Here is a 26558-nt window from a genome sequence, read left to right as displayed (position 1 = left end):
CACCCATAACTAGGCCAAAGCCGGTGAAATTCATTGGTGCCAATGAGGCATTGACTGAAATGTCTGCCCGCTGCTAATAAGCAACCACCTCTAACCTCATAGAGTAATATAAGCATTTTCTTGAAACTGTTATCCTTAGGAATATTATCCATTTGGCAGTTTAAAATCCTAAAATACTTACATTTTCTCAGATTTCTTCTTTTACTGGCGACCATTTGTAAAAGCAGTCACATTAACAAGACACGTAATACATGTACATGTCTTACTGTTTTTTTTGTTTTTTTTTTAACAGACCTCCCAAAAAAAGACAAAAATAAAATTAATTGATAGAGACTTAAGAAATTTCTTTATTTTGAAACATACAGAAAGGTATTAAATGAGAAAGCATTGGCCAATATGTTGAGAAAGTAAAATGCTACCATCCACACTTCATTTTGTATAAAGCATAAACAAAGAAAAAAAATACTTCTTAAGAAAATGTAACGGAAATTAACGTAATGGAAAATTAAAAAAAAATAAACATTTTTTTGGTCTCAGGATAGGAGAAAGATCACAGACAGATTCACTCCTGGGCGAGAACCTGAAGTACATCAGATGCAACATTTGGGAAACCGGAGGTGCTCCACCTGTTAGAATACTAGTCCTATCATTCCAAGATGCTAATTGGGAAAGGCATGAACTGTATTCTAACAACTCACAGGCTGCCAGATTGCACAGCTCTTAGCAGAAGTGTGAGTATACGCTTCGCCCATTCAGAATGAGGTATTTTTTTGCTTATTTTTCTCCTTGTGTGTACACTCAATATATTAAAGAAATGTACTCTTAGTAAAATCATAGTGTTCATGGGCAAAAAATCCTAAAAGTGAAAACAGGTAAAAGAAACATGTAAAAATTATACTCCTTGAGACACATCCAAAAGGAAGAATATGAGCTAGGAATCTCCTAACATCAATGCAAATACGGTATAAGTCACGTGGCAGAGGTTAGGGGCAAAGTATAGGGGCAGAGAGGTTTTTGGAACTCCAACAATGGTAAATACCTAATGAAAGAGAATGGTTTAGCAGAATTGGTCCTAGACAGGCCTGGATGGTCCATAGAAGAAATCAGGTAGATTTCTTAAGGCCAATATAGTTTGGCAACACCATGGAGTGGGAGTCTGCAAGGGAGTTGAACACTCCAGATTACCGAGTCAACAATACCAGGGACAACTCCAATGAGCCTCTCCCCTACAAAGGAATCCAGTAGTACACCAGTCTAACCTTTCTCACGGTGGAGGCTTGCTGGGGTTGGCTTTTCATAAAGCATAGAGAAGTCATAATGTTTCCACTGCCTGTAAATATATATATATATATATATATATTTATATATATATATATATATATATATATATATATATATATACATATTTATATATATATAGTAAATTTACCAAAGGTGTTTGTCAGATTATCATTCAGTGTTGGAAATGCTGAAATCCAAGCGGGAGGGCATGGTGGACATTCCCTGGATAATTTTCGGTCACAGTTCAGGTCTATAGAGAATTTTATATCTAGCGCAATTATATATTACAGTAAATGGCACGCAACTAGAGTACTTAAGTAATTGAGAGACAACAGGCCATATTTTAACAAAACCTACTGTATATCTAATGATTTTATGACCGAGACATCTGTACTTAGCATTTATAAAGCATTTAGAAAGAAAAAAAACATATTAAAGGGCCACTCCAGCCCTATTTTCATTTTAAATGCATATCTGATTTCATTTTGCATGTACGAAAATACATTTTATTGCAAGTAAATTGGTGCATGTGTTCTTTAGCAATTGGAGTTGAAAACAATAAATATGTCTCCTCCCCAGCTGTCTTTACTGAAAGTACAGAGCGTTCATATGTACACTTCTTGCACATGCTCATTAGGAACACTCATTCTAGCCAATGTGAATAAAACTTAATGGAAGTGGCAGCAGCCAATCACATGTATGCTATTAAAATGCTGATGCATTGCAAGCCTAAATGCAACTGGGTGATGCTCTTCCGACCAATTTGAACATGAGGGTTACTGAGCATGTGCAGAAGGTGGGCTACTTCCTTCTTATTTCCTCGTAATATATGTGTTTGATTCCTGTATCAAAATACATAATTTTCTAAACACTAAAATCTATGTAGGATTAACCAGGGGTTATGCAGCTTTACCCAATTATGCCTTTTATTTAATTCATTGTGTTAAATGTCGACATTGTCAGCTGTTCTAAGGAACATGCAAACCACATGGAAATACCGCAGATGGCGGATTGTAAGAATTTGAGTAAACAATTACACAATGCAGGATTTTCTTATTTTCTATTATGAAAAAACAGAAGAAAAATAAGTGTATTGGATAACGCCCATAACTTTCAGTCCAATCTTTACACATTGAGCACAACAGCTGCCGCTAGGAAGTCCAGACATGTTTTTTGAAATGGCTTTTGTATCATAGACCTGAGCATTGCTCTGTAGGTATTTGTTATAGCAACATATTTAAGCCGTTATCAGTAATGGCCAAGGCAAACGAGTAGCTACATTGTTATTGATGGACATTAATATGTAATGTAATGCTTTTGTTCCCATTTTCTTTTCCATGTAGGATATACGACCCTCTAATGTTAGACTTCTTCTCAATGTCAAATACCATGCAAGTCATAGAGGAACAGCTTTATAGTTATTGACAGAGATAGTTAAAGGGTGTTAGGTTTTTTGGGTTTTATATAACTTTTCATTTCTTTCCCATTTCGAGACAAAAACAGGACCTCTATTTCTTCTATAAAGAGTGGTCTTCTCCCTTATACGATTGCAGAGACAGATTAAAAGAAGCTACAGAAAGAAAGAAAAAAAACAAGCAATTATCAGGAGACAGACAAGAAGGCAACATACAAGAAACAAGCTTGAGTAAGAAAATTGGCAAAGAAAGCGTTATTATTCAAACACAGATTCATTATTTTCAAATGAGCATAAGATTTTTTCACATAAGCATCAACAGAACATGTTAGAGGGGGAAATCGCTTTCCTGGAGCAGTCATACTTGTATGGTCAGTAGGGTATCTAGAAACATAAGCTACATAGGTTTTTGTTACGGAGAAATATAAGAGCAGGAAAACTTCAAGCGTAAAGTTTTGCATGGGTGTTACTTAGTTACTTAGATACCCACAGTAAGTCCAGTGTTTGCTACAGCTAAATATCGCCTTTCCTAGCTGAACTTAGAACACCAAGGGCCAGCACTAGCCTGTGCTGTCATCAGAGGAGCTATACACGAAGACAGAGAATTGACACAAATAAAGATGCATTTTACTCTTTTTGTGCCGATCCGTAGATTGTACGAGGAGGTTTGATGCAATTTCTATAGTAGATATTTACGCAGTTATGTTGTGTCACATGACGCAATTGGTGTCATACTTGGCCTCCAGGGCTCCATGTTGTGAAAACTTCACATACACAACTGGTTCATGGGTAGGTAATTGTGTGAAGCTTAGAAATAAATGACCGTTTGAGACTTTTTTGCATCACATCTTACATATATATTCCCGATTACCACAGAAAAATAAATAAAGGATATAAAAGTATGGTTAGAGTTCACAGATGTCCATGTTTTCACAATGCAGTGTGTGTGTGTGTGTTTTTTTTTTGTTAGTTTAGGCACATTGTTCCTCACAGGAATGATTTTGTCACCCACCCCTTAGTCCTTGGGATAGTATCTAAAAAAGTCACCTTTACCACCATAATGTTGGGTTTCCTAATTACACCAGGTACATATAACGAGCAGCGTTGGCCTATATTGTACAAATTGGCCACTAACTCAAAATTCTTACTTTGTAGAATCCCATTCAATATATCTTGCACTCTAAAGCAAATTAATTGTGCCCCAGGGACACTAGGTAAATCTCAGTCATTGTGTAATATTTAACTGCATCTCTATTTTGGGACAGTGACCTCTCCATAGAATAGAACGTGAGGGACAGGGCCCTAATACTCTCCAGAGCCATACCCAGTAAGTTTGGAGGAAGTGACCAGAGCTATCTCACGTTGAAGACACCATGTAACTAGTGATTGAATACACCCTCTGTGTTAAAATATTATTTAACTGCGGTCAGAAAACACACAATATGGGTTCTTTGCTCGTTTGTACGTGGCACACAAAATGCTATCAACACCACAGTCCTATGATGTTATTTGTGGCATATAGTCTGGACAAAACCTTTGTGCAAAGGCAACTACTAATGACTGTTACTTAAACAAACATTTTTGTCACGGCTATGTATTATACATAAGACTTTTTTTGAGAAATGCTTTGATGAGTTGCAACTTGGATTATGGGTTGATTTACCATTGTAGTAACTACATAACAGCATTACGTTTGAAATACAAATTATGCAACCTCGGGGTTTGTCAAAACCAATTTATAATTGCAAATCAAAAGGCTCACCGTTCACCAAATAAACTTTCAGTTTATGCAACATAAAGAAGAAATATGTAGGTTTTACATTATTTTCTTAAGTCAAATGTTTTAGAAGATATTAAGTACTAGCTTATGTATAAGATGGATTCTGGTGCCAAGTTGGAAACGTGATCCTGTTGCTATAGCAACCAATGAAAATGTATTAGTATAGTAATACCTTTGTTACTTGATTAATATTTCCATTTTAGGACAAACCTTCAAGTATCAAGTCCATGATAACAAGCGGCTTATACTCCTGTCCTAAAACTGCATTACCAAAAAGTCACTTATACCAGTGGAGTAACATGACTATCCTCGGCCAGCTAATTCCACATATAACCACTTTTGGAAAAATTAAGTGTTTGTATCATGGTCAGATTGTGCAAAAACTATTTTAGTTACTGTTTTACCAAGCCATTATGGAGAGAGCTGAAAGTTCTGTTATAAACAAATTCAGTTTTGATGTTTTCTTTTGTTTTTCCACATAATTCACACATTTCCGTTCATAGAGAGCACAATATACACAGAAATGATTTATTTCATCTACTTTATTCTCAGAATCAATATCTCCACGTTACATTGACTTACACAATATATCACTAAATATGCAAAATACTTGGCTGAAATAGTCACTACTTGGTCTGACAATGTAGAAAACGTTATATGCCAAAACACTTATCGTATGGATTTGAGGCGACACCAGGATGCGGTGCTTTTGGGAGAGGCAGAATATTACCAGTCAAAAATTCAAACAAAAACCCAAAACACCGTTTTGTTTATCATCACAGGCCCCGATTATAATTTTTTTTAATATAATATTGAAAGCCTTTGGAGATAAACCAATATCATTACGCTATTCATTGAAGCCTAGGAACATGTGGAATGAAATAAATGTATACAATTTAATCACATGGCAGACACACACCTTGGGTGGGGAGTGTTATGAAGAAATCTGGGCAAGGTAACATCACAAAGCAGCTTTAATTAACTATATGTCTTAACAAACAGCAGCAAGGTTCTGTATTGGCGGCTCACAAATCAATGAAGCTTCCATGTACATACTTAGACTGTGACTAACTATAAAATCGCACACGTGATGCCCTCTACATTCCTCTACAACTAAATAAGACTATCTAGTATGATGAGCAAATGAACCTTAGCTGATCTGTTGCTTGATTCTTTCATATGAAGGTTAAGTCACACAAAAACTTTTTTCAGGGTGTATGGCAACGACCTATCAATGCCTGCTTATGTTTCACGTGACAAGCATTCCATGCAAAAATTATGAATGAGGTTAATTTGTACATTAAATAATTCTGAGTGGGCATTTAACAGTACTGTGAATAAAGTTTCTAATGCTGGTTTTAGTTAGAAGTGTTAAATTCAGCAGAACAGGTAGAACAGCACCTTTAAGACAATAAGGTTGGGGTGCGAACTACATGCAGGTACAAAATAACATGAGTAGTCAACATGTAATGTTTTCCTGAAATTGTATGTCTACATAAATCATGCATGTAATACATGAATGCCTATTATAGAGTCTCACCATAACCTAAACAATATCAGTTTAGTGTAACTTCACTTCTCCAAAAAAAAAATCAAAGAAGGACAAAAAGTAAGAAACAGGACAGACTTGGTTGATTATAAAAATAAGTTAACGGTTGATACCTATAGGTGGGTCATATTATAAGCATGGGCTCTAACACAAGGTTGTCCAAAAGAACCCAAAGTGCATTTCAGAATGACTCTATCCTGTAATTACCATTTAGCATTACAGAACAATAACTCATGTAATTTTAGTCCCTGCTTTGCTATCAGATAATTACGCCAATAACTTTACGGCAAGGGCGTAAGCAAATTCCAGCGCTAGAGGGCCTATGCAGTTTGCTAAGACAATGCCGGGAGGAGAATTCCAACGCAATCCTTACCGTGAGATCACAGGAAATGGAAAGAATAATTAGCATGCACCTAGCAGAAGGTTTGATGTCAGAAGTGGCAAATATCACATCACTCCTCTCATTTTTACCTTGTCCACAGGTCTAGTTTTATTCAACATTTTACAAAGGCATGCTGGGATCAGTTTCAGCCAATGTGCATTGGGCTCCATGGCAATCCAGTGTTTGCATTCTTTATGTAGCTCTTGGTATGATGCCTGTATGCTGCAATGTGAGCTGTACAGCACCCGGTAGCACTACATAAAACGTTTAATTCATGTTAATTCATGAATTACTCTCAACACCAAAAGTAGTTAATTTAGTGAAGAGATTTAAAATTATGCTAAACTGAATGTCGTATAACAAAGACGTAAAAATCGTAGAGGTTGAACGTTATTTATCCAAAAGGAAACAAGTTATTTTGGCGAACTGGGTCTTTCATGCTTTGCTTACAATCCAATTCACGGCCTGGAATACAAGAATCTTGGAGGAAAAAAATGAAAGGAGAACATTTTTGGAAAAAAAATAAAAAAATGTAAAGCACCATTAAATCTGCCGTATAAATACACGGAAGATGTTTTCGGATAATCCGATCAGTCTTATATACCTACAAAAAATAATCATTCTGAATACTCCAACAATGTTGGTTCAATTTTTTTTCAAAATGGTTTGTCCCATGAACGGTCAATTTGTGACCTTGTGGTGAAATTCTTTCCATAAAGAATATGCACAATGTGACAATAGCCCTAATTAGTTATCCTAATTCTTGATTTTGTTTCCCCAAGAAAAAAAAAATGAGCAGTGAAAATATTGTACAAGTAAGCTGAACCAGTTAAAAACATTTACAATATTTAGTATGTACTAAATGACAATAGTCTCACATTCTGTTAAATGTTTCAACAAACTCTAATTTTTACAAGACATACTTTTTCACGTAAATCAGTGCTAAATAAGAAGAAAGAACGCACAACCACTCAACGGCATGGCATACTACTCCCATCGTCTGAAAATCATGGGAGTTGGATAACCACATAAGATAAGTCTCTGGACGAAGAAAGCTTTCATATTTGGAACAAATATTTAACGGTCTAAAACCACAACATGGAAAAAAAAAAGCACAGCAATTAGTTTAAGAAGAGGCGTTTCCATCACAGTAGGAATATTACTCAGTACACAGCCAAGGATTACTGAAAAGAAAAAGTGTAAGAAAAAAAGTAAATAAAAAAGATACTTTATTCAAGCCATTTTTTTAAGTCATAAGTTAAACAGAATAAAATATCACGAACCTGCATTATGTTAAAGACACACACAGATCCAAGTGATCATTTTAGGTCTTGTTCTAAAAATGCACTTACCGTTACAAGTGGAAGAATGTGAATCTAGTTGTACCTTCAAACACTCTACTCGTTTAAGTAAAACACATATTGAAGTCAATTTTGCCTGTGTTTCTAGAAGTTCTTTTGCTAATGCTGTAGCTACTTCCTATGTCTAGTAAAAGCATGAAGTGAACACGTTCCTGCACATGCGCTTCAAATTCAACAACAAAAGAAACATCTATTTGCATGCAGAAGAATATTCATTTGGGGGGGGCACTAGACTCTTCTTTTACTTCTACTTTATTTAATACACCATCAGTATACATAAAGCAGGGATGGAACAGGGATGGATACGGTGACTGTCACAACTCCAGAATTGGATTTCTTAAACTAAACAGAAGTATAACTTTGCTTATTATAAATTGAAACAATTATTTTAAGGTATTTCAGATTGAGAAACTAGACCTTATAGGGGAAAATGTGCCAAGATTGTCATAATACTTTTGACTAAATAGTTGGCCAATAGCTTTGGTTACCAGAAATCATAATATTGTGCAGAAGGGTCTCCAATAGCCCATACAATGAGAGGAATCCTAAATGTAGTTATTTCAGGGAAACTGAGAGTTATATATTTTTAGAATGCGGTTATACTTTTGTTATATAGAATTCTACTGCAAGTGGCACAGGGTTTGGTTTTGCATTACTGTATAGGAGAAGAAAGCTGGGATAGAAAATCTTGACAGACCCTACTGAACCCTATTAAACAAAATTAATAAAAAAAAACCCACAATTTGCATTTGTCCTCAAATTATGTAGGGAACAGAGTGACTTTATTAAGATACACTCATTGTTAGGTTAATTTAAACAGCACATTTACAACTTTTTATATTTTTCTGTTCAAACAAGCTGGAAATCAGTAGTCCCTTACAGTTTCAGCTAGTAAGGGTAGGGGAAAAATGATTTGTGCACTTACAAACAATTTTATTTTAAGAATTGTGTGCTTAGGTGGTTCTTAAGCTGCATAAACAAAGGAAATACACAAGGTATCAAACATTCATTCACATATAACTTAATTCCTTCACAGCCATGAGATGAACAGAATGAAAACAAATCGTCAAGCCTCTACAAAGCGCTTCAAAAAAACACAAATAAAAAATCAAAGTGTAGGATGGAATGGTATGGAATGTAAATGGACGTGTAGGGTCACATAATGCAAGGTGAATTATGAAGTATATCATGCAAACAGTAGGTGCATACAGACGAGGATGATGGTGAATTATGAGGTACAGTCCCATAGAGGCTATCAGTGGCATCTTCTGTTAAGTTGACCAGACACAGCAGACTTTTCATGCTTGTAAAACGGGTTAGCAGGAATGAGCTGTGGTGGCCAGGCAGGCAGGATATGGTGCGTTACATGAAGGAAGGGAGGGAGGATGGAATCATGGCAAAAACATAGAAGGATTACAGGAAACCAGAACTGCAAATTAAGAAAAAAAAGTTATAACAACGTCCTTAGAAAAGAAATAATATGTGAAAACAAAATCTCTTCTTATTAATTCAAAATTAGGTTTTTACCATACAAAAATACTAAATCATTCAATCTGACAACAGACAAGAACCGATCGGACAAACTAGTCTTCCTGCTTTAAAGACTTAAACCATAATGTGAGCTATGCACTGAGGTGGCAGGGCGATCAGTACAAGCATCCTACCTCGAGTAGCCCACTGGCCATCTCTGGACTGCAGTTATAAATGGTCCAGCCCTGACTCACGTTCTACATCTTTCTAATATTAACAACCTTTTATTCAATAGCTCAAAGACCAGCAGATAATAGGGTTAATGGAGAGTAAATTTGTCCATATGGTGTTTCCACATGTTTTCAAAACGTTTTAATCAGAATTTCCTAAGTTACGGTCAAACAAAGGTAAAGCATGGGAAGATAACATCTCATTAGGAAGTGTACATAATGAGATGGCATGTTGGCTTTTCCTAGAATAACAGCTAAGTGTTCCTGAGACGCTTTCCCTGCATCCCCAGGGACAATAATAGGGGCCCTTATATACGTGTTCAGCCTCAAAGAGTTATGTTTTCTAATGCACAATGGCAACAGCAAAAAAAAAAAAAAGCCATATGCAAGAGCTCAAGAGATAACTGTATTTTTGGCACCAAGCACACAAAAGCCATTACTTTCCAGACACCAAGTTTATTACTGAACGCACCATAGATCACTTAAAATTATTTAAAAGTCAAGTAGCAAGTCATGCGCCTGCGTATTAGATTGTTAGTTTAAAAAGAGATGGCTGTTATGTTAGAAAAAGTCCTGTATCAAACACACTTTATGAAGTCTAAGGTAGTTCTTTTAGCTAAAATGCATTGTGCAGCTTGTTTTCTATCGGAAGCTAGATTATGCTTGAGCGTCTTTTGCAGTGTACAAAGACTTTTCCCTCAGATAGTCCATCTGGTTATTAAATTCTTACTCCAATAATAATATCGTCTTGTTGTGCCAAGTGCCTCGGATGGGTTTTTTTGTATGCATGTACGTGGGTTACATTATCAAATACCGTATACCGTATTTGCTTGATTATAAGATGTTTTTTTTTCAGAGCAAATGCTCTCGTCTTATATTCGAATGACTCTATCTCAAATAGAGGTCTGACTATAAGACCAAGATTCAGATCCCCCGCAGCGCTGCAGGAGACCTGAATCCTCTCTGGTAACCTCCGCTGCTGCCGGCACTTCCCCTGGGGGCTTTTATGACAGAGTGCCGGAATGCTCCATCATAGAAGCCGCGGCAGAAGTGCCGGCAGCAGCAGAAATTGTCTACACGCAGAGCAGAGGAACCCTTGCAGCGCTGCAAGGGACGTGGATCCTCCCCCCTTGCAGCCGGTGAAATGTCACCAGAAGGGAAAATGGAGGCAGACAGAGTGATAAGACAAAGTAACTTGCAGGATGCTTATTAAATGTGCAGTGGGACTTTCACCACCCTGAGTTTCAGTTTACAATTCATTATAAAGGGCCATCCTCAGTGAACTGCTTCTGCAAATAGGGCTGATCTGGCCATATATAATGCATAGTTAAATCATGAGAGTTTATAGAAAGTCTCCACTCTTATCGATCTATGAATTATAGTGAAGGGAGTCGACACCAGAACGGTCCTACAAGCTTCTACTTTAGTGAATGATACCCAATATTTATTACTTTTCTGCTGGTTTCTTATTTTCCTTCAGTCTCTTCCCTTTCTTTCCTAGATTACTGCATTAGTCCTTTACAAAATATAAGCAGAGTGTTAAATCATGTGATGCAAAGCGAATAGATTCAGAGGCACAGCGCTACAGATGTGACCACACGGTTGCTCATGCAGTGGGGAGGACAAAGTAGTCTCCGTACCAGTGAGTGCATGCTTGTGAACCGTCATAATAACATGGTTTTCACTAGACAATTAGGAAAGCTCAGCTGGATGCTGGGAGGGATGTGGGCTATGAAGGAGACACAGAACATTTTTAGGGAATTTGCATTCCTAAAAAAGTGAATTTTTCAGTGAAAATGACTTTTATGGGACCCATTCATTAATGAAAAAACAAACACTCAGTAGAATAACATGGTATGTTGACCAGAGGGGGAAAAAAAGTCTCCAACATTTAACCTCTTAGTACTTTATGCAATATTTTTGTTACGTAAAAGCCCCTTTGAAGACAATGGAAGATATTTGATTGGGATAATGTAGGAGTACATGTTCCATTTGTGTTGAAATATTCAGCAACCCCGTGGCTATTCTCATTTGCTAAAAGCTGGTTCGAAATGAACTGCAGGACACTTAAGATGAGACGGGATTGTTTGTGGGACATACAGACAGTGCCACCTCGTCCCGAGCGCCTCGGACCCCCACACCATAAATACGCAGTTAATAAAGCTTACCAGAACCATGCGCCCATGCAGCAAACAGCAGATTAACTGTAAAACAGCACACAGGTAACAACCATGATGAGGGTGAAGTGAACAGACTAATCTTTCAAATACTGTACATTAAATATCAGCAGCAACTCAACACGAACGGATTAACAAACGCATTACTAACACAATAAATGATGGCAGCAAATGGTTATGGTCAGCGTATGGGCGATACATGTCAGTGCTTACATGAAATAGGTTTTAGCGCAAGCAGCATCAATACGAGTCTTTACGAAATTTATGAGATTGGCTGTAAAACATTATTACTGGCATTTACTTTTGGATTATAATTTAATGTTATTTCTTATGTCTTATTCCCCTTTTTGGGGATAGTTTTTAGTATCAGGCTAACTATATATAAAGTCCATAGGTTTCAAACACATTTGTAGGATTCAGGCATCAATAATGAAGATTACCATTCAAAGTATGTTAGAGCTAAAATGGGTTTATGTTCACGCCACAAATACACGAGACAGCAGCTGAAATGTTGCAGCAATGTGAATCATAACCTGGCTTTCCATATGAAGCCCCAAGGAACATTTTGTTCTTTAAAGCGACATGTCATGATGTAGCGAGTCTTACACATAGAACCGAAAATAGGGAACTTATTTTCCATATGGTAATGAGTTTTGGAATTAACTGCCTCTTCAACCGTCCTTCGGAAGAGCTTATTAAAGCTCTAAAGCGAGGAACTGTACTTTTTATTACCAAGGTTTTCAGAACAGTTTGAATATGCTAAGTATATACTTACTTCTTTCTCTCTTTCTCTCTCTTTAAAGTCTGTGATCCCCCTGCCTGCTGTGCCTGGGACTGAAGTAGCTCTGTTGCAGTCTTCCTCTTTTTAAACTCATTGACTTCATCATCCAAGCTTTTCTTCTTGTCTTCTAACTTTTTCTTCTCGTCCTGATGCAATTTTTTCAGTCGATCAAACTTTTCATGGAGCTGCGATCAAACATAGCATTAAGTGCCTAGAATGTAATATTAAAAACGTATTTAAATCTAACCAATATTCTATCCTTTGGGTTTCTAGACCTGTGATTTAGCTGCAATCTTCATAGAAGCAGTGACATCAGAAACAACCTTATACCAAGAGCTGATTAGATTATGTACAAGTGACTTGTTTATCATACAGCGTCCATGGCTGCTTCTCGTTTTCATCAGACCGGAGCTTCCTTATGTGTATGGATGTCCTCAGGAAGACACCCTAATCCAATTTGCTCCCTTTGCAGCACACGGTCATTCTGAGCACGTGAATGGTCTAATCTTATGAGGAACAATTAGGTTACTTTAATACGACACAAAAGAATACCTCTTTTTCTGCCTCTTTCAGCTCTGCCTCTTTTTCTTTCACTCTTTGAACAAACATTTGCCTCATTTCCTCCTCTTTCTTCTGCAGTTCTCCTAAAAACTCATTTCTTTTTGCTTCATAGGTTTCCTGCAAACTAAAAAAATAAAAAAAATACATCAGCAGACACAGATAAAAAAAAGCCTCCAATTACGGTATATATATATATATATATATATATATATATATATATATATATATATATATATATATATATATATATATATATACACACACACACACACACACATATATACATACACACACATAGCAGTAGGAATTAGTAAGAATCTATCATTCAGCTTTTGTCTATTTTACCTTTGAGCCAACAATGTTTTTGGGAATGTTTTTCCTTAAAGAGGAACCCCCCAATCTTTTTTAGTAGTAGTTTTCTTTTTTTGAAAACAGTTGTATTATCTTGGCAAAATCTACTAGAGAAACACTAGACTCCTTATTATTACCGTGATAAATACACGGCTGCTATGTTAGTCAACCAGCCAACAGTCTTTTGCCATAAATAATCAGCTCAGTGTGGTGGTTGTGCAGGAAATGTCACCCAAAGTACCACATGACTGGCAACAATGGCCGCCTCCAGGTCTGCACATAAAGGAAGCTTATAGGAAACAAAAAAAGATAAAACCACGTTTCTGTCAATATCTACAACACCGTATACAGCGCTGGATTTTAGGATCGGGTTGAAAATTAATTTTTCCATGGGACGTTCCCCTTTAACATGTATTTTGGTTGAAAAAGTTATTTTCAGACCAAAGATATCTTATGCTACTAAACTAATTTGCAATAAGAAGGTTTATTTAAAATAGATATTATATAATAAGGAAAATCACAAATTTCATATGAACAAATAACTTATCCTCAAATGTCATGAATGTCCTAAGAAAAACAATGTTTTTTTGTAATTGTGCATATTTACAGCATAAACCCCTCCTATTGCTTTTAGGTACCTGAATGGTTTGCTGTCGGGATCGGTATCTTTGAAGCCCATTTCCTCCAGCTTGCATCTTCGGTACAGCTCATAATGACGCGCGTGGGTCTGTTCCCGTAGATCCTCCATGTTCACCCGTATGAGCATCTCTCGAAGTTTGACGAAATCACAATGGGATTCATTCTCCACTAAAAGAAAAAACAGTTAATGGTTATTGGGTCACAAAACATCCCTACACGATAGGTCCAATGGGGAGGGGGTGTTTTAAAGACATAGAGGAGGAACATGTATTCAAAAGATTATAGAATATGAGTTCAAGAGAGCCTCTTTAGGGGCCAAAATTAAATGATGCAGTTATTCAGGGGCGGGCTGGGCTGGGGGGCAATTACCCCCAGGCCGCCCGAAATCTAATCTAAATGGCCGCTGGGTGCTGATGCCACCGGCCGGCGCTACTTTAATACTTTTTTTTTAAAATTTAATTTGGCAAGCTGGATCGGCTATTAAATGAAAAAAAAAAATAGTATTAAAACAGCGCCGGCCGGCGGCATCAGCACCCATATGCGATGGCCGCCAAGTGATGGGAGCAGCGTGAGGGGTGAAAGCTCCGCCCCCTCGCACTCACCTTTCACCCCTCACGCTGCTCCCATCACTATGCGGCCATCAGACTGCTGGAAATCGAATCTAAACGGCCGCTGGGTGCTGATGCTGCCGGCCGGCGCTACTTTAATACTTTATTTATTAATTTTTAATATGGCAAGCCGATCCGGCATATTAAATTAAAAAAAAAAAAAAGGATTAAAGTATCTCCGGCCGGTGGCATCAGCACCCAGCGGCCGTTTAGATAAGTTTTCCAGCAGTCTGATGGCCGCATAGTGATGGGAGCAGCGTGAGGGGTGAAAGGTGAGTGCGAGGGGGCGGAGCCACTTCACTTGACTTGCCCCCCAGGCCTTAGGCTGCCAGCCCTCCCCTGCAGTTATTGAATGCACCACACTAGTTTACATTAATAAATCTATCTCTATCTCTAGTTTGGGCTGAATGATCGTGAATGAATGTAAGAAAACCAGTGAAACTTTACAGATACAACAACTGCTTACCTTGAACAGTTCCCCAAGGATACTGCCGGACTTTCATCATTTTATTTCCTATTTTGGCTTCCTCTGTACTCCCAACAACTGCAAATGGTAAATGTGCCTGACGTGTGGAAGAAAAACAACGAATTCAAAATGATAGGTAGGCATAGCTAAAAAAAAAATTGAATCTAATACACAATTTTAGTATAGCTAAAGTGGGTATATTTTTGAATGCCCGATACATAATTTTATATGATACAATTTTGTGTCTAGTTTATGCATCCATAAAACAGGTTTATTACACTTAAGTGTTTTGGGAAAGGTTATAGCTTAAAGATATAAACACAAGACTAAATATTCAGCAATAATAAATACATGTATTCCTCTAGTTCAACATTTAGAGCATTTCACAAATAAACAAGCAAACATCTCTAATAAATGTTATTCTCCATTAAGTCTCAACTGCAAAAGATTTAATGCACAGATTTCACAAATTCCAACTAGCCACGCTAGCTTTGTTTTTTCCTTTCTTTTTGTTTTAATAGCATCAGAAGTCACCTTTTCTGCCAGTGGATTTCAACACTTTACAGCCTTCACTGGGAAGAAAATCCTCTCCTGTGTACCGCGTATCCATTTTATTCTATGATTATGCATTGGCCTGTCGCTGCTCATCTAAGTGGATTTTTTAATCTATCCGTTTACTGCTAACATGTCTTATCTTGATATGTACCAACATGATCATATTTAAAGTGAGAATATAAGTGCACATTACTTTAAGTGGATGACTGAAACCATTGTCTAATTTTTCCAAATAAGGAATATTTTAAGGCTTCAGGGTTCATCTAGAGAAGCAAATATAATACGGGTATACTGACACAAGGAATGGCTGGGAGGCGATGCCATTGGAAGTCCACTTGAACACCAGTAGACCTCCAATATGGGGCAAACAACTGGCATTTCAACTGCACGAAAAGCACAACACTCACGTTCATTGTCCCGTTAATCTCTGCAACAGTCTCATCATCTGTGGGAAATTGGTAGATCTGTACCCCGTTACTGACCAGCTCGCTCGTGATTTTTATCTTAAATTTTGTCAGCTCGCTCTTCGAAATTGCATCAGACTTGGCAATTATTGGGATGATATTTACCTAAACAAGGGAAGAAAAACAAATGCATTTATTCTCACAGATACTCTGTACACCCTTCTTGCATCTGCTAAATGGAATTAGAAGGAAACGGAGGTCTTAAATCTAATGTGCAAGTATCAATCTTAAGAAAATGGTATCGAGAATCACATTAAAATGTTTGGAAATCAAAGGAAAATCCAGCCACTCTACAACGATGCAAATATATCATCATCATTCGTGTTTCCATATGTATCTGTAATAATTGTGTGATTGTGTTTACATGCTCATTATACCAGCGATTACAGTGGATAGTTCTAAGAATGCTCACTGCTAACATAAAAGCTCCAAAGCATCAAATGATTCGACACCATGGAAAACCGGGAAGGGTTCGACTGAGATAAGTTACACATTAGGGCACTACTGGTCATAGTGCTGCGTAAATTGTTGGCGCTATATAAATAAAATATAATAATAATAATAATAGTGGAATCACAACAAAATATCAAAGCAGGGTGAGCATGAAACATGAAAGGTATGGATTATTTACAGCAATTCATTTTCTTCACTGTGGGATGAGTGCAGAAAGCGAACATACTAGAATAATGCAAGAAAAACTATTTGAAGAAATATTACTAGGTAAAATACACGTCTGTGTGTACACACATACACACTAGGCAAAATGCACATTTGTTTTTTTATTAGCCTGCAGTAGGGAAATAATGCATTGATGTTGACCTTCAACATGCCAGATATTAGATGTAACATTTACGGGATACCCATACAGCATTGTAGAATACAAATAGCAGCAAAAAAGCCCAGGTGCATAAAACAATCGTCATTGTGCACACTAACCTTACTGTCCAGTTTTTTCATTGTGACCAAGTCCAGGGATTTCAGCGAATGGCCAGTTGGAGCAATGAAATAGAGACAGACGTGGACTCGAGAGTCGTGGTAGTTATGAAGGACTCTTTTGATCTTGAGCTCTTCCTGAAGGTATGCCTCAAACTGGGAATCAATAAACTCAACGATAGGCTTATAACTAGAAGAGATGAAAAAGTAATAGTGAATAATAAACTACTCTTTTTCATTATATATAAAGGCCATTTTCTGAACATTTTATTTTCCTGCCTGCTTGCTAGAATATTTGACCATTGGTTATAGACTTATTAAATGTTCAGGACTGTGTATATTTTTTTCTATTCTAACAAAAGAGTCTGCTTTCATTTAGTAATTTTCGTTGATATGAGATTCACAAAGCATGACCTCTTACATGTGGCGTCCCATTCTGTCTGTCTATGCCCTACCACTTGGATATGGTTAATATTTTGAAATCTCAAACACCCCCCCCCCACACACACACACACACACACACTACATACAAATTATGTTCAAATGAACATTAAGGAAATGCCAAAAATGTATTAACGCTGCATGTATATGAATTTTTATGAAAATGTATTAAAACAGCGCCTACCTGTCTTCTTTGTTTATCTGATCCCCAAAGCCAGCCGTGCTGACAATGGTCATTTTCAGCCGTACATTACTCTCCGTAAGATCGTATGTACTGGACTTCAGCTGAACACCAGGTTGGGAGTGAGAAGTCGGTTCTCCTTCAAACTTGGTGTTGAACAATGTGTCCATGAGGGTTGATTTGCCAAGTCCTGTCTCGCCTAAGAAAATAAATTAATAACCATTACACGTGTAACGTTGTATTAGATTGACATCAGATTTAGAACGTGTAGTCTGTCTTCTCTGTGAGCCATCGAAACAAATCAAACCTGAACGGGCATCATTTCTCAATTGTAATTAACTTTTTCTTTCGTTAAAGCAAACCATATAAGTGTTACTATGGAAACTTTCACTTTTCTACATTTTGGCTTAGACAATTAACCCTACCTCATTCATAAAGTTATACACAATTCACAAAATGTTGGAAGAAGTACTCTTATATATACACACACACAGGCTTGTAATATGTGCCTCTTCAGATACAGAACTATAATTCTGTAAAACACATAATGAAATCTGTACACAAACAGCCAAGAAGACCAGTATAAACACAGGAACACTTGCATGATTGTAGAACTCGTTTTCCGAAAAAAACCAACATTATTTCTGCTGGTTGTTCTTATCCTAGTATGCAAAACATGTTCGAAAAGGGAAGTCACTGGGGATGGTTATAGGAGTTGTTGTAAGAAGGGCAATTGTTACAGACTAAGCATAAAAAGGATTTGAAATAATATATTGGTCAAACTGAGCAAATCTACTTGAACTTATCCTTTTACAGAATTAGCCATATTTCTTGAACATAGGATTCTTTTGCCATTGGCTGAGAGTCATCATAAAACACATTTTGAATAACAGCTCTGTATACGGCAATAAAGTTATACACAATCTCTAATTTGCTCATGATCTTAAACCTTTATTGTAACCCTTGTGTAATTGTGTCAATGCGCTCGGCACTGATTGGGGTAACAGGGTCTTAAGCAGGTGTACAGGGTGTTGTCCAAATCCGAGCACCGTATTAAGCAGGCTCTCTGGTTTTGCTCTATGGGCCCCGGGAGTGATTTTGATTAAGAATGTGCCGCGGAGCTTGCAGTAAACAAGTCATACAATACGTTCCATTCATCTATATCCGGCCATTGAACGGTCTGGGCTTCAGCACAGTTACAGAAGTCGTGTTGATTTGGAGCTGGCAGCTCGTCTATTCATAAGCACACATGTAGGCCATTGGATCAGTGCCTCTCGTAACAGAGTCGCCGTGTCTATAAATACTCACCCACACAGAGGATGTTGAAACAAAAGCCATGGTTAATTGATTTGTTAACCAGCTGATCCGGCAGGCTGTCAAATCCCACGTGTCCAGAAAGAGGGATGGTACGGCACCCTTCGCCCTACAACAAGAGCATACTGTGAAGGGTCACACACACACACACACACATATACATATACATATACATATATATATATATATATATATATATATATATAGCTTTTTAAAAACCTAGATTCCAGTTTCTTTGGAAATCACTATGCGGTCTTAAATGCATGTTTCATTATATACCCAACATACAAGAGTTATTTGGTTCTCTGGCTCTGGAGACAGATCTGTAGATGAGGTGCACAGCTCTGCTCATTGTGAATGTTACTCGGCCCGTAACAGATGCACGCTAAAGAGGAAATGGAAAACCATTCATGTGGTCCACCGCGCCGCTCCGGATCTGTAGCCAAATCTCTCAACATTTAGACGCACGGAATCATGGTAGTAGAAAAAACTTTTAATCTACAAAATGGGCTACTCTGGTACAAGGGGTTCTAAGGCTCTTGAGATAAACTCCTACAAGCCATATGCACGTGTGGGATCCATCTACTCGCTATAGGTTTACAAAGGCAAGTCACCAATACATTCTGCAGAGGTAATAGTCCAGAACACATTTTTGGGTTATTGCCCATATATTCCACGGTTTTGGATCTTAAACCTTTAAATGCAAAAGATTAGAAACCTCTGATATGGCGACCGCACTGCAGGACTGGCAGTATTTTTAACAGCCCTTAAGGACTAGCGCTGGGCACCCTTGATCAAAGTCAACATAGCTTTCAATGATTAAAACATGTATCCCGTTTAGTATAAACATTTACTTTGTGTTTGGCTACAAGTATTTTCAACCTTTAGATGTTAGGAAAGTACTATAAACACTGGAACACCGTCATGACACTAAAACCAGGGATGATGGGTTGGCTTTTTGGGCGGCTTGCCTCTGAAGTTAGAAATATATACAATTTCCATGGTGATTAGGAAAAAAATTCTACAATAATATTTACACTTCTCTGGCTACCGGAGTGGAATCCCAGCACAGCGCTCCGCTCCATAAAGCCATTTAGCTTGCGGAAGCAATTACAATGTATTATTGTTGGTTTCCATTTGTCGCTTGCTACCAGCAATCTGCGTGCAAGTCCTTAATAAGACTGCGCTAAAGGAAAAGTGTACTAGATAGAACGTAAAATTCAAGCATGCTAAAAGTGCACTTTAAAGAACTAAATATTATTCTATACACAGTATAAGTCAAACTGCCAAATGAATGAACACTTTTTATATATATATATATATATATATTATATATTTGGCTAAGATCTACATGCTATATCAGAAATTCAAGTAATAAATAAAACACGCTTGTCAATGTGTTCCAGTGTGTCTTCTGAAGTGCCTACGTAACACGCTAGGGTTTAGTCACTTAATGTTTCATCTCATTTCCATTAACCTTAAACTTGATGTTTAGTGAATAAGCCCCACTGAAGCTTGGCAGCCGGTTAACTCCATGATACCGCAGGACATGATGTTTGAACAATACGTTTAAAAAACACTTGCTTGAATATGAAAGCTCAAGCGCTTGCACCGTGCACTTCAGAAAGTCTTCTAGTGAAATGCTTTAAGTTTATGCAAAAGTTTCACTGTCCTAGAACACTGATTAGAGTGCACCCTACAGTGCGCATTCACGACACGTAACCCTTAAGAAATACACCAGCGTACTTTGTGAGAGGGTCTGGTCTATTTGTACATCATGGGATCTGTTCGGGATTTCAACACTCGGTTCACTATTCATTACATGGTCCAACATGAGCACATGCGCAGTATGCATTCTCTGGTCAGTCCTCCAGTTCCAAATCCTGATGAGCTCTATGGCGCCGCTTTTTTGGCTCAGTAGGGCAGTGGAGGCATGATAATGCATAATTAAAAGGGTGAGACTTTGGAGCAATGTCACAGATTTAACTATACATTATACAGGGCAAGCCAAGCTAGTCTTGCAGAAGCTCACTGGGGATGGGTGTTTTTAATGTATAGGAGCTTAAACACAGCTCTTCTGCAAACTCTCCCTATAGTGAATAGATCCTTATACGTGGTCAGCCAAAGACCGGAAAACAGATTTAACCATTTCTATATTGCAAAACTGTGAGCAGAGCTATTGTTCCCATCATGATCTGTCTGTATCTTATTTTAAAATCATAGATACCAAGTAAAGCATGGAGGATGAGGTTTGGTGGACAAACAAGTTAGGTTGAAGACCAAAGCCTGTTATAAGAGGCGTGCGAGCCAGAGATAAACCAGCTAGAGCACATGTTCCCCTTTTGGTAGTATAATGCCCTTATGGACATGCCCAAGGATGACCAGTGCTTAGGGGAAAATCTGGCTGGGACGACACATGGCTTGATGAGAGTCCAACTCTACCCTGACTTACTGTCTGCCTGGCCGGCGACTGTCTGTACATTTCCAGTTGGCGCCACAAACAATTGCAACATTACAGAGTGATGCGGATCGTTACAGATCTCCACTGCTATACATAAAGAAAATTATTACATAGGCAGCTTCCAGGGAGATGCTGGAGGAGCGAGGTAATGACTGTGGGGCTGTGCAGAATGGAACCGATCACTCCTAAAGAGAAACTGCAGCTTCCAGACATCAATACAGTCAAAATCAGCACAGCGTTTCCTGTTCTATAAAAGAAACTGTGGTCATGGTGTTTCGGCGTACATCCGCTATAGATGGCTACAGCGTTTAAAGTGCGAGTCTTCGTCACGCACTACATAACCTCGCCGTTTTTAGTTACAAAGAAAATGCTGAAATTGGTAAACATCTTCCGTATACATGCTTTATGTAAAATATGGAATTAAAATACATTACTATATAATAGTGCGTGTTCTATACTATTGCTGTGGTAGGAAGTAAAGGGTTAACCACTATAGTAGGACCCTCTATAATCTATAGCAATCCGGCAAATTGAAACGGAATTTCAAAGACAGTGCCCTCAACCACTGGGCAGCCCCACTCAACATCAGCAGTAATGTGCCGCACGATGCGGAAAACCCAAAGGCAATGTTAATGATTATTTACTGCTAGGTCCTCCTTTTGAACTAATTCAACAGGACACCAAGGTCACTGCTCCAGAGAAACAGCCATCACAGAAACCTGGAAATAACACACGTGTTCCCCGCGGCTGGCTGTGTACAGCCATCTCAGTACTGGGGGACCGGAGAGTTAAGACTCTTTACAGATTATGTATAGTAAGAGGCATTGAAAAAAATGGAAGATTTGTTGAGCTGCTCATCAAGGGCTAAAGAGTCTGCTAGGCAAGGGTTTGACAAATCCCAGAAGCCAGGTGGCCATGGCCACTAGACTTTTAGATCTGGCTCCTATTTCTTTATGCCATGTTATATTGATATCTATGGGTATACTTATTTCTCGTCAGGCTCCAATTTTCCCAGCCCTACGTTAAGATCCTCATTGACAATTTTCACATGAACTTATTCTGGATTTAGTCCTCAATGTGGAGGTTATCCAAACCCAGTTTATTCTCCTGCGTTCAACCAGCAATTAGACAAACTTCTTGACCCGTTAAGGACACTCAGAAGGCTAGTTTAATAGCCATTGTTTTTGTGCAATCATCCTTACAACCCCGGCATCACCGATAAAAAAGAACAAAATACCGTATGAAACAATTAGAAAACTCTCTCCTACCCAGAAACAGAAGAAACAAAAAGTAAGAGACACTTGGACAAAACACACAATAATTCACAAAATCCTGCCAGCCATTCCTATGCACTCCGAAAACCCCAAACACAATCCTTTATCCAATTCTCGCTACAAGAGAACATTGTTACAAGAAAACAAACAAAACCATCCTACTGTTAATGGTGTGCCAAGAATAATAAAGGGGAAAATCTATTCTTGATAACCGTACATCAGTTATAAGAGACATACGTTGAGTACGAAAATATGTTTTTTATAACAAAGCAGCACAAGTAAATTCTGAAGACTCTGTGCGCGTAAGCAATCAAGATATACAGAAAAAGCCCCAAAACTGGGTTACTTCTCTTAAGTATTCATATTTTTCTAACTATAAGATCTATCCAATTAGGGGATGCATTATACGGCTAATAACACAAAAGTCCTTTGCAATTTTTGGAATACAAGACACATTATTCCATTTTTTTTCCACCAAAAGGCAAGCCATGTTTTCCTATAAATACCGCATCACAATGAAACCGGATTTTAGAAGCAGCTTTGCCTTAACAATAAAAAGGTATCAGCAAGTCGTAGCGGGGCTAAATGTACTTTGAATACTGGATATGAAGTAGAACTGCTTTACAACACACTGCGTCCCCTCACTGGCACGGCTAGAGGTTCATATACATCCTGTACGTCACATTTAAAGGTTTTGGCTGCACCTGCTCTAAACGCTAATCTCTAATTTACTTAACCCCCCCCAATTACAAAACAAAAAACCTTAGAGCATTATATCACACCAACCACTTACTATTCACAAAGCTTAACCTGGATTTGATTTTACGTTCAAAGCGATCATTGACCACAAAAACAAATACAGCCCCTGCTTCATTGGCGAAAATAAATGAGTGGTGGGTACCTCTCAAAATCACAGAATATATATATTAAAATATCATCGTATTAATAACTGCACTCTTATTTACTCCCTTCTCACATTATATATATACATACAATATATATATTTATATATTTATATATATAAAAACAAGATTAAACAGCATGCAAACAATATATAGGGCTTGAGAAAAGGTGTACGGCACCCAAACAGCCATAGATCTATGTTACTGTATGCTATAGTATGTGAGGGGTTAATGAAATAACAGTGTAATGTTTTATTATTCTGGAATATTTGGAGTTACTGCACTCCAGCTGTTATAACAATGCTTTCATTAACATAATAAACAGTGTGACAGTCATAAACGGGGGGGGTATCATTTGGGGTAAAGCCTGGTTAAGCGATATGTTATCTGTTGATTTTTAACCCCTGCCTGCAAGCGCTCAGTGCCATCCTGCCCCTACCACGACAACGCCCTGCACGGCATGTCTTTTTTTTTTTACACCTGCTGGATTGTGGGAATTATAGTCCTGGCAGCAGCATGGGGATGGCATGAACCCATCGATAGCTAGGTGATGAGATTTGGGGCAGAGTGCCCCGTTCTACCCCCTCCCCATCCCTGTGCCTGCAGCAGGAGGATGTGATGAGGATGCTGGCTGCTGGCACACAGCCGTGTCACGGTGCATGGCTCGGGATGCTTATGGCTAAACCATTGTTAAGATGTAAGACAGAAATAGGCCGCTCCGGTTCGACGGTGCAACCCAAAAAGATGCCCGGCCCTGCCTACTCACCACCTGCCGAGCTATCTCAGTAGCCGCCATGGTCAGGCTCTCAAAGAAACTGAACAGGAAACCGACAAAGAGAAACGGCTACACTCTGGTCTCTACCAATTCAAGGGGGAGGGGTGTCCGCCGTCACAGCCCTGCACTCTTTTCTCAAACGCACCGCACGCAGCCGCGGCTACAATGTACACAAAGAGCAATATGTCCTCTGCACCGATAATAGGCGCTGGGGGACGCAGAGGGTATCTGCCGGGGCAGTTCGCGGGGTTGCTTATGATAATGTGTTCACTGTGCAATCAATGGGACCTTCCTTTCTTCAAAGAACCGATGTTAGAATTTGGCTTGATTTGGGCTGAATGCTTTATAAATGCGGTTAATTGATGGGTGTGCAGCATAACTCCCAACAACATTGCAAGTGGCCTATTGATGGCTATTTAAAAGGTGTTTCTAAGAAGAATAATGTATTTTACTCAATTCAAAACATAAACAATATAAATGCTTGTGATATTTAGGGCTGTAGAACACAGCAATACCAAGGCGTATGTAGAAACCACAGGGCCCTCAGGCGAAAATTGCCCCAACTTCACAAGTAACATGTCCCACAATGCCACCCTTTCTCATGAAACAACTTATCAGTGCCATCTTAGCCCTCAAACAACTTGTCATTTCCCCGCAGTCTGTCTGTGCCATCTTTGACACCGAACAGCTTGTCAGTGCCCCCAAACAACCTGCCTGTGCCATCTTTGCTCCCAGATTGCCAGTGCAGCTTGTCTGTGCAATCTTTGTTCCCAGACAGCTTGTCATTAATTCTGTGTGAGCACAAATGTGTGTAACATTTCATGCAGGGAGCAAAAGATGGTACAGGCAGGCTGTTTGGGGCATTGGCAAGCTGTTTGGTGCCAAATATGGCACAGCCAATCTGTAGACAACAGTGGCACAGACAAACTGTTTGGGGTACTGAGCAATCTTTGTTCCCAAACAACTTGTTATTATGATGTGTGTAACATTGAATGCAGGGAGCAAATATGGTACAGGCAGGCTGTTTGGTGGTAAAGATGACACAGGCAGGCTCTTTGGGGGCATTGACAAGCTGTTTGGTGCCACATATGGCACAGACAATCTGTTTGGGGACAACGGTGGCACAGAAACCTAGAAACAAATTAAAAGAGGGTCTCTCCTTTCTAAAGAGGGATAATTGTGATGGATAGTACAGTGTGTACTTCACTGAGCTGTACATTGCACCTGCTACCTGGACATGTCATACAAATGCAATATAGAACTATACAAACAGTTATATGAGTGGTTATATATAATACGATTTTGGATCCCTTATAAAATCAGTACGATACTACTCCACTTGTGGAATGAATTATTGTAATTTGATTTAGGATATTACCCATAATAAATTATGGATTATACATATACAAATGGTATTAACGAAAACCCTAAATGTCCTTATGCACATTGTGATTAAACAAATGTAGTAAAATGCCAAAAAAGCATCAGACACTATGGAAGAAAAAAACATTGGTCATGAAGGTGTGGGGATACAAATTAATTTTGTTGTTGAAAATGCGATTAAAAAAAGTGTGGAGGGTCAAGGACATATTAGGTGGTAGGATGTGAAAGCTGTTTTAGGTGTCATCTGGTTACTAGTGTAGAACTGCAATAGGACATGAAAATAGCTCCCCCTGGTGGATATTAGCATTTAAGTTTCACTAGAGAAAATAGATGCATCTGGGAAATCTAACTGGGGCAAATTGTAAGGATGAGTAGTATAAAGTTACATTCACTGCATTCAGTCAGTTGAGGTCTCCCAGGGTCACCATTTTTTAATTAAAAAAATATTGTCTTCATTTTTATTTCACCTCTTTGCAGTCATTGAAAATACTCTCTATAAGCTTTTCCACCGAGTACTTTTTACCTGATTTTTTCTGTCCAGGTGCCCCTGTATTAAGTAAGTAGCCAAAGTCATAACTGAATATGCCCAGTGGGCTGGTGCCGACAGCTTGTTCTACACACCTTTAGCATGGAGCCCCACACTGTAAAAATGTAGAGCACCACTATAAGTCTTTAAATTGTCATCTGCTGGCTGAGTTGGCCTGGTACTGGATGTACCTGAAGGGCGGCGTATACCACGGGGTGAAAACCACTGTATATATGGCTTGTCGCGTACAAATACATACACCAATTCGTAGTATAGAAACATATAATGTGTTGGCAGAT

General features: G+C 38.4%; 1 protein-coding gene across 3 annotated transcripts; it reads right to left on the bottom strand.

The window, feature by feature from the left end:
• Positions 1 to 1785: 1785 nt before the first annotated feature.
• On the bottom strand, positions 1786 to 24458 carry SEPTIN6 (septin 6). Of its 3 annotated transcripts, XM_053472490.1 has the most exons (11): positions 24342 to 24457; positions 18933 to 19047; positions 17628 to 17823; positions 17006 to 17192; positions 16013 to 16174; positions 15051 to 15147; positions 13976 to 14144; positions 12978 to 13110; positions 12420 to 12610; positions 11636 to 11671; positions 8528 to 9196 (listed from the first exon to the last, which is right to left on the bottom strand). In XM_053472490.1, the coding sequence occupies exons 1-10, from the start codon at positions 24369 to 24371 to the stop codon at positions 11668 to 11670; spliced, it is 1284 nt and encodes a 427-aa protein (XP_053328465.1). In that variant the 5' UTR covers positions 24372 to 24457; the 3' UTR covers positions 8528 to 9196; positions 11636 to 11667. The 3 variants fall into 3 exon arrangements, with proteins under 3 accessions (XP_053328464.1, XP_053328463.1, XP_053328465.1); XM_053472489.1 differs by lacking the exons at positions 8528 to 9196; positions 11636 to 11671 and adding an exon at positions 1786 to 2851; XM_053472488.1 differs by lacking the exons at positions 8528 to 9196; positions 11636 to 11671 and adding an exon at positions 7067 to 7590 and having other exon boundaries at positions 24342 to 24458.
• Between the last annotated feature and the right edge of the window lie 2100 nt (positions 24459 to 26558).

The sequence above is a fragment of the Spea bombifrons genome, chromosome 8, assembly GCF_027358695.1.
Source record: "Spea bombifrons isolate aSpeBom1 chromosome 8, aSpeBom1.2.pri, whole genome shotgun sequence".
NCBI classification, from domain to species: Eukaryota; Metazoa; Chordata; class Amphibia; order Anura; family Pelobatidae; genus Spea; species Spea bombifrons.
Note: the sequence above shows the minus strand (reverse complement) of the source record. Positions and strands in the feature narration are given on the sequence as shown.